Source organism: Leiobunum rupestre, chromosome 6, assembly GCF_980474605.1.
Source record: "Leiobunum rupestre chromosome 6, qqLeiRupe1.1.hap1, whole genome shotgun sequence".
Classification (NCBI taxonomy): Eukaryota; Metazoa; Arthropoda; class Arachnida; order Opiliones; family Sclerosomatidae; genus Leiobunum; species Leiobunum rupestre.
Window position 1 is genome coordinate 53,837,607 of NC_143389.1, and position 14,884 is coordinate 53,852,490.

General features: G+C 38.4%; 1 protein-coding gene across 3 annotated transcripts in view; it reads left to right on the forward strand.

The window, feature by feature from the left end:
- Window positions 1-14,884, forward strand: part of stan (Protocadherin-like wing polarity protein stan) — a 209,958-nt gene that overhangs the window by 17,475 nt on the left and 177,599 nt on the right. For all 3 annotated transcript variants that reach the window (XM_090179748.1, XM_090179749.1, XM_090179750.1), the window contains exons 4-5: window positions 4,297-4,461; window positions 6,360-8,058. In XM_090179748.1, the coding sequence (XP_090035874.1) occupies window positions 4,297-4,461; window positions 6,360-8,058 (1,864 nt within the window). The remainder of the gene's footprint in view (window positions 1-4,296; window positions 4,462-6,359; window positions 8,059-14,884) is intronic.

A 14,884-nucleotide genomic window follows, 5' to 3' on the forward strand; every position in this document is an offset into this window, starting at 1 on the left:
ACCACGACACTTTTAATAGAGCGTTCCATAAAATCGGCGTGGTGTGCTTTCCCGCCTTTTGAGTTCGGAGGAGGTGAAGTTTTGGCCGGTTTTTCGTGTTAGAGAAAAATATTTATCTGGCAAACCCGTAAGAAATTGAGAGCAGTCGACTTTTAGGAGTAATTTCCGTCTTTCCGCGCCGTTTTTCTTATTTTAAATGATTTTTGTAATAAATGTATGATGGCAAATAAGCAAAATACTAGTCCCAAATCCACGGGTGTAAAAAGAAACTTAGATCATGAAAATATTCTTAACCCCAAACATACTTCAACACCTAGGGTCCCTCCTACCATTCCTAAAAGGTACGTCTCTAAAATATTCATGTAAAGACAGGACATAAGCCGAATTCTCTTAAACCAAAGAATAACAAAAGTTGTTAGTCCTTCTGAACTAGCTCTATAGTCTGTATGAAAAGTTTGGCCGATTTTATAGAACGCTCTATTTATACTAGGTGGTTTCTTTTCGCCTGTTCTCGGACTAAAAGTGTACTCTTTTTACTCTAAAACGAACTATTCGCCTGTTCCGGGGATGAGAATTACTCCGACCCATAAACTATTCGCTTGTTCCGGAGTATTAGGGCTACTCTTTTTACTGCTTCTGAAAAGGAGGTGTAAAGGAGTAAATCGGATTTGGTCGTCTGCTAGACAGAATTTATTTGCTAAAATAGCCACAGGCAGCCATTTTGTAAAAACGTTTTTACTCCGACTAAAAATATTCGCCACCACAGAATCGGAGTAAAATGACGTCATAGCTTTACTCTTCTTACCCTCCTCCGAAATCCCGGAACAAGCGAAAAGAAATCACCTATTGTTACCTATATTTTCTATGTCCTCTTAAAATGAGGAAAACCTTTACTCCGACTATGCTGAAGGTGGCGCTACGCAACATTAAGGGCTTTATGACTCGGTGTCACGTGTATATTGGAACGTGACACCGAGCGTGCGTCGCGCGCCGTTATTAAATATAATCGAGAAAGTCTCCAAATTTTGCGTAGCGCCATCTTCAGTCGGGGTGAAAATCTTCCTCGTTAAACTGCTATATTTTCCGATTTCCAGGGATTGTTTGTGCACATTGCGTTTCTATTACGCGTGTTTTTATTAATGGCAATTGAAAAGTCAGGGAATTTAAAAATTCGTCTAAAAAGTCGGGTAAATTTAAGAATTTATAAAAAGTCAGGGAATTTAAAAATTCGTCTAAAAAGTCGGGTAAATTTAAGAATTTATAAAAAGTCGGGGAATTTAAAAATTCGTCTAAAGTCAGGTAAATTTAAGAATTTATAAAAAGTCGGGGAATTTAAAAATTCGTCTAAAGTCAGGTAAATTTAAGAATTTATAAAAAGTCGGGGAATTTAAAAATTCGTCTAAAGTCAGGTAAATTTAAGAATTTATAAAAAGTCAGGGAATTTAAAAAATTCGTCTAAAAAGTCAGGTAAATTTAAGAATTTATAAAAAGTCGGGGAATTTAAAAATTCGTCTAAAGTCAGGTAAATTTAAGAATTTATAAAAAGTCGGGGAATTTAAAAATTCGTCTAAAGTCAGGTAAATTTAAGAATTTATAAAAAGTCAGGGAATTTAAAAAATTCGTCTAAAAAGTCAGGTAAATTTAAGAATTTATAAAAAGTCAGGGAATTTAAAAATTCGTCTAAAGTCAGGTAAATTTAAGAATTTATAAAACGTCGGGGAATTTAAAAGTTCGTCTAAAGTCAGGTAAATTTAAGAATTTATAAAAAGTCGGGGAATTTAAAAATTCGTCTAAAGTCAGGTAAATTTAAGAATTTATAAAAAGTCAGGGAATTAAATTTTATATTGGCATTTTTTATAAGGTAATAGATGTTTCTATAAAATAAAATGAATAAAAAAATAAATGTGACTCTCACGTCACAAGACCCAGCTTTATTAGTATATTCTTAGCACGAGCGATTTGCACGCGCACTAGAAAAACCTATTTTCCTCGTGAGTGTAGCGCGCGCTCGTAGACTGTAAAAGTAAGAGACTGGACGTAAGAGCCACATTTAAACAAGAAGGCCACGTTACTTTATTGAAAAAACTATTTTACTCTAGATCTATGACAAATTCTGTGATTATGGTTTAGTTTCTTGAAATTTTAGCAGTTTTTTTCACCTTTGTACTGAAATATAGGTTGATTTAAATTGATTAACTTTTGATAATAGTAAAATATAAATTTAAAAATTGGCTAATTTGACCTTAAATGGTCAGGGAAAAAATGGAATAGTCAGGAAATTTTAATCTGAAATTTTGTGGTCACTCAGGAAAATATAAAGCTGGGAAAATATTTCGATCGAAATTGCATCCTTTTTGAAAATGGTTTGCTATTCGTAATAAGTAAACCATATTTTATTTAAATATGCTTTCCGATAATATCAATAGAAATTCTTTTATATTTCATTTAATTTGCAAAAAGAGCTTCCACGAGATCCTATAATTCAATGGTGAAATTCCTATTTCTTTCAATTGGTTATAAGTCCATTGAAACAGTTGTTATATTTTTAAATTATTTGTAATAATCGGATTAATTAGTTTTCGGGGCTTCGAAAAATGACCTTTGGCTAATGATTAATCTTCCCGCGCATGAGAAATAAGTTCTAATCAGACATGAATAATGGATTGATAGCTTTTAAATTTATTATATAGGTAAGCGTGACAAGTAGACGAATATTAAATTTGGTTTAATAACCTTGAATTACACGTATTCAACAAATGTCGTCCATCTTCCAAGATGGCGAACAATCTTTCCAGTTTGGCTAGTGTGGCCAATTCATTTTGTAATTAATAAATAATAGTTTAATATTGATCATTTAATTTCCGTGAATGAGCAACATCTATTCTAAATCTACTCAATCCCATTATTACTAACAATTCATTTTTAAAATATAACACTATTGTTACCGTTGGCATTTTGTATAAAGATTAGGGAATTATTAAGAGGCGGTACCTCTAAACGAAGCCATTCACTCTGTCGAAAAAATTCACAGTAGCGCGGTATATAAAGTAACATAACTAAATTTGCTTTAAGTTAATTGGCTGAAAAAAAATGTCATTTTTTCTTAATGGCTTTCTTTACCCATATACACTCTCCTTAATACGGGCCTGCGAAAATGGTATCATAGGTTTTATTTTGGCAAAGCACGCGAGCGGAACCATTTTTTCGACAATCGCTTACTAGCCTTCGACGTAAAAATCCTTGTCGACGTATAAAAAGAAGCTTCATAATTTGATGAAATTTCCTTTAGACGGCGGCCCTTCTAAATTCCGTTTTAAAAATGCACTTTGCGCCAAATTTGGCGGCCCACTCCAATTACCGGGTGTCGGCTGTAATTAGTTCTCATTTTAATTGACAAATATGTTCTCTAGAAAGAGTTAAGCCCCCCCTCAAATTGAGACCCTCATAAATCACGGGCCTAAAATTAAATCGCTCCTTTTTTTGAGTGGAGTGATTTTAAATAAGAGTTATAACGGCTCCCCCTCCCAATATGACGTAGCCTTTAATTTCTACAGATCCCCCTTTGACAAAAATAAATGACCGACTTTAATGACGTCGTAACGTTTTTGCCTACCCAATGATTTTCCGCTAATTTTTTCCCCACATTTTGTATTAATGGCCGTCCAAATGAGGGGGGTTTCGAACATTTTCATCTTTATCGTTGTCAAAGTGTATTTTATTTATTGAAGCGATATTTTATTTAGAACCATTGAGTTTGTAATATTTTAAATCCCCCGAATTAATAATGAGATTAGAAAACGGTTTAAATAATACGCAAATGTTGTAACCGGGTAACCTGAATTAAAGGCAATAAAAGTCGCTAGATGACTTAGGCCTGTGCCTTGGGTATTAGCCTAGCTGATTATTATTATTAATTGACAATAAAATTTATTTATAAATTCAACCATTTGAAGGATTTCTAAATAAATTTTAATGTTAAATAGCCTTTGTTTACGTGACATACGACTAAATGATCTAGTGTTATTTCGAGCGGTTGTTCGTGTTGTTCCCCGCTAAACAAAGGCGCGCGTTGAAATGGCCAGACGTCGCTAAAATTAGGCCATATCGGATGGAAATGATGCCCCGTTGGAAATTGCTTCATTTTTCTCGCATTTTCTTATCTCTCGTAAAAAACACGGGTTTTTTTTTGAAGAAAACGTAGTTAGGTGGGTTGTTGTTCGTAGCTTTTCTTGCCAGACTAGCGTTTTGATTGATGACACTATTCTTTTCTCCCCCTCGTTGTCTCTCTCTGCTCAGGTTCTCGTGAAAGTCACGGACGTGAACGATAACGACCCCAAGTTCTACACGTCGCTCTTCCAGGAGTCAGTGATGGAGAACGTCCCTGAAGGTCACAGCATCGTCCGGGTGCAAGCTTACGACGCCGACGACGGACTTAACTCCGAAATCGAATACAGTCTCTTGGTAATTCTTCGTTTTTGAACCTTATTATTATTCCTAACGTAGACCTTGGCTCAAGATCGTATTCTACAAGTATCCACTATAGACGCCAAGGCCTAGAAGAGTAGGTATATATATATAAATCGTCCTTTTGGCGACGCGTCGTTGGGAATTATTCGAGTAGATCGTCACAAACAAAGCCAGCTCCGGGCGATTGAATTTTCTTTCGATTGGGTTGCCGCGTGACAAGGACCTCTCTTCCCAAAAATAGTCCTCACTCGATATTGTTCATTTTACCGGCTCGTTCCGAGTGATTGGCTCCGGGGGAGAGGGGCCATTGTTTGTAAATAAAAACAACGTTTCTTCATCAATATAGAGCCGTTTTGTCCCAATTTAGGTTTTGTAATTGAGAATGATAGACCGTCTTAATTATATTTTTATTTAGTTTTGTTTATTTCATTTTAAAGGGAATATAACCTCAGGTATTTGGTGTTTTATTTAGTTTTGTTTATTTCATTTTAAAGGGAATATAACCTCAGGTATTTGGTGTTTAACACCAACGTTTGAAGCTCTGGCCGCTCTTGCCTTTGGCTTTAAAAATGCTTGGCGCCACTATGCAGGGTAATTTGAAAAATTGAAGGGGTCCTTGCATAAAGATTGCTTTGCAGGTTATATTCGCTTTAAGGAAATGTCACCCTTGAAAATAAATTTAGTTTTATTTGGTTTTGATATGTTAAAGTATGCTAAAGCGTAGTTTTATTTCTTTCCCCATTTGTAATATCATTGTTGCCACACGTCAGGGAAAATAGGGTAATAAGGGAAAAGTCAGGGAATTTAAAAATGGTCGTAAAAAGTCAGGGAAAGCTCAGGGAATTTTAAGAATTTGTGAAAAGCCAGGGATTTTAGTTTTATCTTGGCACTTTTTTAAGGTAATTTTACTCTAGATCTCTTTAAAATTCTGTTATTATTATTATTTAGATCATTGAAAGGGTTTTTAACGTGAAAATAACTTTTGTACTGAAATAAAAGTTGATTAAATTTATTAACTTTTGATGAATGTAAAAGTTAATAACTGTCCAATTTTGGTCTTTAAAAGTCAGGGAAAATATCTCCAAATGGTCAGGGGTAAAATTTTCCTCCCAGCCTAATGGTCTTCGTTAATAGGCCTAAAATGAAATACGTCTACTTCATTGTTTGGAGTTGGCTATTGTGTCGCTATCTCGTTAATTTTGAAATAATTATAATGATGCGGAACAGTATATTATACAGGAAAGAAAAAGATTTCAGGTGAATACTGGGCTCCCTAGGTTAACTAAATGTGCTTATTTTCCTTCAAGGTCCCTAAACTACTCTTAAACTCGGGATTTGGTTTGAAAATCAACATATTTTTTGAAATTTTGTCGCTGCTTATAATCGTTTGTTGCGGTGGTAAAATTGTTGGGGTCTTCCATAAAGAACGTGTTGAAGCTTTAAATATTTTTTATTCTTCCGTTCAATGTCATTTTAATGATAATTAAAATTAGTAAATGGAAAATTAGATATTTTTTGGATACTTCAGATCAATTAAATGTATCAATTAGGTTCCTATTTTATAAAATTTTATTTCTAATTTGACGAAAGTCAATCCTACCATAAGTCTATTATATTATTCTATATTATTGTTACTTTGGGTAATATTTTACTGAGAGCTAGTAATGGAGTGGCGTCATCACAAGAAGAAAATCTCCCCCTAGCGAGGTGCTGTCAAAGCTACGTGTGACGCTTTAGCAAGCGGACACAAGACGGCGACTAAGCCCGTAATTAAGTTTGTCTCGTGAATAACTCTCAGTAAAACTATTGCGTGTGTAGAATATGAAGTGTCACACTTATGTAAAAATGTTATTCACTTATGATGCTACTTATAATTTGTCATTTGATTGCAGCCCGTAACCGCGAGTGGCGCTATCATCGATCCAAATAGTATTCCAATGACGGTCAACAAGGAAACGGGCTGGGTGGTGACCACTCGAGAATTGGATCGGGAACAAGGCGCGTATTACGATTTTTCGGTTTTGGCTTCGGACAAAGGGATCCCCTCTCGCTCAGCCTCGGCCAGCGTCATTATCCGCGTCCAGGACTTGAACGACAACGACCCCGTCTTCGAACCCAAGATCTACTACGCCATCGTCTCCGAAATTGATCCGCCAGGAACCCCTTTAATTACCGTCACCGCGACGGACAAGGACGAGAACACTCGGTTGATCTATCAACTGACCAACGGCAATGTCCGCGGTCGTTTCAATATCGTCAGCCAGAACGGGAAAGGCTTGATCTCGGTGGGACAACCGTTGGACTACAAGGTGGAGAAGAAATTCGTGTTGACCGTCACCGCCACCGATTCCGGGGGACGATCGGACATGGCCACCGTCTACGTCAACATCACCGACGCCAATACCCATCGGCCCGTCTTCGAGAAGACCCCCTACACCGCCAGTGTTCCCGAAGATTCCGCCGTTGGCACTACGGTCCTGGTCGTCGAAGCCAGCGACGGCGACGTGGGCGCCAATGCCAGGATCACTTACACCATGGACGACGTCCCCGAATTCCGCATCGACCCGGCCACCGGAGCCTTAGTGACCACCAGAGCCCTCGACCGGGAAGCGGCCGCCGGATATACCATCGTGGTGACGGCCCAGGACAATGGGAAACCCCCCTTATCCGACACTACCAACGTTGAAATAGAAGTTTCGGACGTCAACGACAACCCACCCGAGTTTCAAGACGCCGCTTACAGCAGCGCCATCAGCGAAGACGCCCTGGTCGGAACTAGCGTGCTTCAATTACTGGCCTTGGACAAGGATTTGGGCCTCAATGGACAAATTCGCTACACCTTCACCGGAGGCGAGGACGGGGGTAACGCTTTCAGCGTAGACCCCACTTCCGGTATCATCAGAACCAATCGCGTTTTGGACCGAGAGTCGGTTCCGATTCACCACTTAATCGCTTACGCCGTGGACAGAGGCGCTCCGGCCTTGTCTTCTTCGGTCTCGGTGACGGTTTACGTGGAGGACATTAACGACAACCCGCCACGTTTCGAATCGGACAAACTTAAACTTTACGTTCCCGAGAACAGTCCCATCGGCTGGACCGTGGGTGAAATCGAAGCCGTGGACCCGGACGAAGGCCCGAACGGCGAAGTCCAATACAGCATAGTCGGTGGTCAAGACGCGGACGCTTTCAATTTGATCTCCCGACCCGGGGAACCGGCCGAGCTGACCATCAGAGTGGACACGGATTACGAATCGTCTAAGAAGAAATACAGCGTGATAGTCCGGGCTTCCTCGGCGCCGCTGAGAAACGACGTGGACGTGGAGATTTGGGTGACGGACGTCAACGACAACGCGCCCGTTCTGCGCGATTTCACCATCGTCTTCAACAATTACAAGAACTATTTCCCCGTTGGACCGATCGGCCGAGTGCCGGCCTTCGACGCCGACGTGACGGATAATCTGAGGTATCGCGTCGTCAGCGGGAACAAGGCCAACTTGCTGCGCGTCAACGAGTCTTCGGGAGAGATAACTCTCAGTCCCAGTCTCAATACGAACGTGCCCATCCACGCCGTCATGGAGGTCAGCGTTTTCGGTGAGTCCAAATATTACGCTTTTTTGAATGTGACCAAATGGTTTACCCATCCGTAACGGGGTTGTAAAAATCGGTTTCTGCAGAACTATGAAATATATCTTTTAGAGATATTCATCGTGCTATCCTGGCCGGGTTGCCACACGTCAGGGAAAAGTCAGGGAATTTAAAAATGGGCCTAAAAGGTCAGGGAATTTTAAGAATTTGTAAAAATTCAGGGAAAAGTCAACGAATTCAATTTTTGAAGGCAATTTTCCTCTAGATCTATGACAAATTCTATGACTATCATTTATTTCCATAAAAGTTTGGCTAATTTTTTCGAAATGGCAATATAAGTCCATTTAAATTGATTAATTTCTGATCAAAGTAAAATATAAAATAAATCTTTTAACCCTAAAAAGTCAGGGAAAATCTCTTAAAATGGTCAAGGAAAACCGGAAATAGTCAGGGAATTTGAATCAGAAAATTTTGTCGCAACCCTGTCTAGGCTGCCTGGTAATGTTATTCCTTTGAAACGTGCTCCTTCGCGGGCTAACGTTCATTTCGCGAAATACATTTTGGGATAAAAAATAATGTGGGTGAAATACGGAGTTTCTTCAGCTACTTGACGCGATGTACTTGGGAAAATAGCGTTGATCGAAAACTACCTTCATCCTGCAAAGTTTCATTTTTACAGCCTTTAAAAATATATCAAATTCTTCTTGTTTTTTTTTTGGTAAATCTGTGACCGCTATCGCGATACGATATTTGATCATAATTTTTCAGATATAAAAATATAAATCCAATGCAAAAATAAATTATCCCTTAGCTAGGCGCTCGCTCAGAATGGCAGCGTGACCAACGCGATATAATTCCCGAAGCAAGTTTGGCGCGGTTGACTAGTACTCGACAACTGGCAGAGTACTTTCTGAAAGGTTGTAGATGAGATTAGCCCCCCTGCCGTTCCACCCGCCCGTATAGTACTTGAGGAAGAGCGAGCGCCGTGCTAAGTACAAAGCAAACTTGACGCGAAAAAGCGAAGCCCTTTTTTCTTTTGACGACTCGGGAATGGGCGGGGAAGGGAGATATATTTTGTACGGTGGCGCTCTTAGCGTAAAAGGCGTGCGTCGGCGATACTTTTATGATTATGCCGAGGCGAGAAAACGCTTTTTTCCAGCCTCGCAGTCTGGGTCCGCTTCCATTTCTTTATAGCTACTAGGACTCTTTTTTTGCGCGTAGCCTAATTGCGATGTCGTCGTCCAATATATCGAACGAACGGGGGGCAGAACAAGCGAAACTGTTAATGCGGATACAAAGAGGCCGCACTTTACCCCCTGCCTCCCGTCTCCCCTTCGCTTTTTGTTTTGGGACCTAGCGCCGTTTTATTACGCTGTGTTAAAATACTAGATTTGGCCCTTATTGTTGCTGTGTGTGTAGACGTGAAATTCGCTAATTAAGAATTGAACCACGTAGTTACCAACTTCCACAAGCTTAAAAGTAACGATGCGCTCTAAAGCAAGGGAAATTTTGTAATATTTGATTGACTAATATTTTCGGAGTTGTCTCTAAACCTGTCATCATCTGCAGGTCTGCAGGATCGTCGAGACGACTTTGTTTCGACTTGTTTTAAGTATCCGAAGCTAGTAGATTAAATTTAAAACTGAAATTGCCTAAAGGTTTCCAATGCGTGGGTTAAATTTCAGTCTGAAACCGTAATATCGGAAGTAAATGAACCGAAGTTATCGAAATAGCGCTCAGAATCGGAGGGCGTTTTCCTTATAAAAATGATGAGAAAATCGAGGCAAATATAAAAGCTAATTTCCATTCCCAACGCGATAAATTGCACTTGGGAATTGTGGGTATAGCCATTTCTATGCATTAAAAATGGTTTCATAAAAGCGAAAACGTTTTTATTTCAGCCTAGGAGCGCGCAAAATATCAAATTCGAGGTCAAAATGTTACTTCATAAAGAAAACGCCTCCAAAATGGGGAGTATAGTAGTCTGATAACTTTGGTTCATTTACTTTTGGTAATATTCGATACCGCTGGCAATAAACTTTGATGCCATAGTTTAATAAATTAAACTTGATGACGATCAAAACTTAACCTCCGTCACCAAAGTAATAAATTAAAGAAATCGTAATTAAAAATGAATAACTATTGTTCCCTCTGTGAAACTTGTTACGACAGCCCGTCCATATTGTTTGCTCATTGAGTGAACTGAAGACGGGATTCCCGCTTCACGGTGCTAATCAATAATATGAACAACGCTTAAACAGACTAAAAGGCTACTGCCTCCCCCCATGCTCCGTTGATTTCCACCCCCCACGCGTTATAATCCATATTAGACGGCTATGATGAAAGCTCTAGTGTATGACGTAACATCCCCGCTTTTTGATCGAGCGGGGGGGGGGGGGAAGATGATAGAGGAGAAGGTTCCCTCCCCCCCCCCGATACCTTTGATATAAGAAAGAGATACATTTGCGAAGGTCGCGAGAGGGGGTGCGAACTGCGCCGAAAGCGATAGGTCACGCGGGTTTAAATACGGCTTCCAAAGGCTTACCACTCTCTCTCCGCGTGTGTCTTTTATTAGAAGTCTTCCTCTATTTGAATGATAAAAGCGGCTGCGAGACGGATTTCATTCCGGGTGTTTTGTTTGTTGACTCTGTAAGGCCGCCAGAGGGCGTTGGTCGCCGTCGAAAGGTTCTTATCACGCGGCTTGCGCGAGAAAACGTGTAAGGGAAACGGAAAGGATTGGAGCCGTAGCCTAATCGCGTACAGACTGCCACTGCTACGCGTTCTCTCTACAATGCTGCTTTTCAGATCCAAGTTCTCTTCTACAGTTTTACTCGCTTTGATTGAAACGCGATTCTCATTTCTACAGTTTTAACAAGAATTGATTCGGCTGAACAGAGAATATGTTTTTAAATAAATAAATAAAAATAAATAAATAAATCAGCTAGGCTACTTACCTAGGCACCACCTTAGGCCTAAGTCATCAAGCGACTTTTGAAGCCATTAATTTCGTGATTCATGGAAGGTATTATCAAGAATGTATTTATTTATATTCAGGGAGAATGAATATGTCGAGACTATCGACGGACACGTTGAGCCCTTAACCCCGTCACGCTAAGGGGGGGGGGGGGGTGAAGGAAAAAAGGAGGCGGTCTTATTTTTTGCGTCCTCGCAGCAGCGTTAATCGCGTCGAAAAACGTAATTTTTAAGAACCAATGAGATTGCAGTATTATTTGATTTTATTAAAGCGGAGGAGCATACCGGGGGCCCCAACGTGTGGAATTGGAGAAACGCTAAAAATAATCTCGACATATTCATTCTCCCTGAGTATAAATAAATACATTCTTGATATTATCTAGTGTTGTAAGTCGGAAAATTTTCCGTATTTTTCCGAAAAAAAATTAAAAAAAAAATGTTTCATTCCACGATTAGTCTAATATAGTTTGCCAATTTAAATAAAGCGGCATTTTCGCCTCATTTTATAATCTAAAAGTAAAACTAAACGTCTAAACTAGTTTAAACTGATTAACAATGTAACACTTTTAATATTTGATAGTATGTTTACTGTTATTAGACATTTTATATCGATAAAAAGTTAAAAACATTAAAAACCCCTAAAATTTTATGTTTCAATTTTTTCCGGAATATTTTCTGGAAAGTTTTTTTCCGGAAAATTAATAACACTAATCTTATCCGCCCACACGATCGTGTTTCCCCGAACAGGTATACACCTATTCTCCATTTACCCAAATACATTCTTGGTTTTTACTAATCGCGTTTTACTATTAAACGCTGTCAAGGTAAATTGACAGCGTGTTCGAAGGCGGGGTAAGCCCATTTCTATGCCGCGGTTCTTTTGGATATATAAGGCTACTCTGATGTGTTATTTAATCCAAGCGTCATTTCTTGATTCGAGAATGGCATGGCTAAGAGGCATTAAGTTGTTTAGACACGGAGCCATTCTATTCCTACAGGCGATATTGTGTTTTTTCATGAACCGGCCTTTTCTCGTTAGCTGGCTGGAAATTCAGCCGATTGGTACTTGCCAAAGAGAGCGTTACTTTCCAAGCGAGGTTAAAAAACTTTGATTGTTGAGAGGAAAGTTCAATTGGGAGATCGTGTGTGTGTTGCAGAAATGCCGGAACTACTGCCGTAATTTAGTAGATTTGGCGGTTCCCCTTTTGAACTGTTAATTTAACAAATAATTGGCTCAAGTTTAAAATTGGGAAAATAAGTGACTGATTAAAGGATGTTTTGAAAACTGCTTGGTTTAACTTAATAATGATAAAGAATTGCTTAAACTTGTAAGATGAGTTTTTTAAAGGATTTTGGGAAGTACATGTTTTGATCATAAGTCTATAATATTCCAGAGATGTTTTGATCATAAGTCTATAATATTCCAGAGATGTTTTGATCATGTCTATAATATTCCAGAGATGTTTTGATCATGTCTATAATATTCCAGAGATGTTTTGATCATGTCTATAATATTCCAGAGATGTTTTGATCATGTCTATAATATTCCAGAAATGTTTTGATCATGTCTATAATATTCCAGAGATGTTTTGATCATAAGTCTATAATATTCCAGAGATGTTTTGATCATGTCTATAATATTCCAGAGATGTTTTGATCATAAGTCTATAATATTCCAGAGATGTTTTGATCATAAGTCTATAATATTCCTGAGATGTTTTGATCATAAGTCTATAATATTCCTGAGATGTTTTGATCATAAGTCTATAATATTCCTGAGATGTTTTGATCATGTCTATAATATTCCAGAGATGTGTGGATCATAAGTCTATAATATTCCTGAGATGTTTTGATCATGTCTATAATATTCCAGAGATGTTTTGATCATAAGTCTATAATATTCCAGATATGTTTTGGAAGTGCACTTTTTGTACACTCTGTTTGAAAAGTTTTCGACAGTTAAAATATTTGCCCTCTTTTTAATTCTGCTAGAAAACTATAATAGATAGCTCGATGAAACCAATTGCAACTTTTATTTATTTTCCAAAATCTTTCGTTATTTATCGGTTTCGTCCGCCAAAAATTAATTAACTCATTTTTGACAACTTTTTAAATATTGGTTCTACGGCACTGGTTCGCGCGTTTTTGAATTCACAATGGTCGGTTCATATTTAGAAAGTGGAAAAATTATCCCTCTACAACCAATGGTTGAGAAGTTATCGCGTTTCCAAACTTTCGTCGAAACAAGGAAACACCTAAAATGCATCAAGCGATTATAAATAACGCAACTTCGACGACAATTTGGAAACGCGATAACTTCTCAACCGTTGTTGGTAGAGGGATAATTTGTCCACTTTCTAAATATGAACCGACCACTGTGAATTCAAAAACGCGCGAGTCAGTGCCGTAGAACCAATATTTAAAAAGTTGTCAAAAATGAGTTTTGACGGTTCCCGCCAAACTATTAATTTTTGGCTGACGAAACCGATAAATAACGAAAGATATTGGAAAATAAATAATAGTTGCAATTGGTTTCATCGATCTATCTATTATAGTTTTCTAGCAGAATTAAAAAGAGGGCAAAAATTTCACCTGTCGAAGACTTTTCAAACAGAGTGTACATTAGTTTTTCGAAATTTAAAATACCTTATTTGTATCCCGTTATATCATAAGTCTATGACATTCTTTTATTAGTGAGTATCTTTGTATAATATTTTACCGAAAGCTATTTACGAAGTTACGTCAGTACTGGAAGAAAATAGCCCTCAAATGTGGTTCTACAGGGTTACCATGGTACCTGGAAAACCTGGAATTTCTAGAAAAGTCAGGGAATTTTAATAGGGGTATAAAAATCAGCGAAAGGTCAGGGATTTTTTTAAATTAGTCTAAAAATCAGGGAATAGTCAGGGAATTTTAAAAATTAGTCTAAAAATCAGGGAATAGTCAGGGAATTTTAAAAATTAGTCTAAAAATCAGGGAATAGTCAGGGAATTTTAAAAATTAGTCTAAAAATCAGGGAAATGTCAGGGAATTTAATTTCGGTTGCAAATAGGAAACTTTTCCTAAAATATAAGTTAAAAAGTACAAAATCTTGGCACAAAATAAGTCAGGGAAAACCTCAAGAGATGGTCAGGGAAAACCTGGAAAAGTCTGGGAATTTGATTGTGAAAAAACTGTGGCAACCCTGTTCTATCAAGGCAAGTGATACGCGAGAGTCTGTGTCGCGAATAGCTCAAGATACATTTAAAAAATAGGAAGAGTCATACTTATGAAATTACATAATATATTTATGGTTATACAAATAATATGACTCCTTATCTTTTGGCCAAGTCCGCCATTTCACCTCGTGGTATTCGCGAGTTAAAATCTGTTTTTGAAACCGTCTTATTTTCGAGTTCGATACGATAAATAGGATCTGGCTAATAAGCGCGAACCTCAATCTGATAAACGTAATCGCATTAATTAATATAAATTCCAGGCAGCGCTATTATCGTTACCGCCGGAGCCGAGTTCTGAAAAATCGCCCTCATCCCACGAAAGCATCGTTTTCCATTTTGCAAAAGCCTATTATGGAAAATTAATAATAATTAGCTTTTCGAGCTGAATGAACGCAGCAGCGTCCAATCCGCGAATTTTAATAGCGCGCGCCAGCTGCCGCTTAATTCCCGAACTTCTTAATAGACCAAAGTCTATCTCGTCTATCGGACTGCTCGCCGTGCCTCGCTAAATAACTAGCCGTTTAAGCTATCAGTTCGATCGAACGCCGACTGTACCCCTTCCCTCCTATTCGTCTTCACCTTCGATTATTCGTTACCAGGGTAGTAGTGAGGGGGAATAATATTCTGGAAATCGTAAGCAA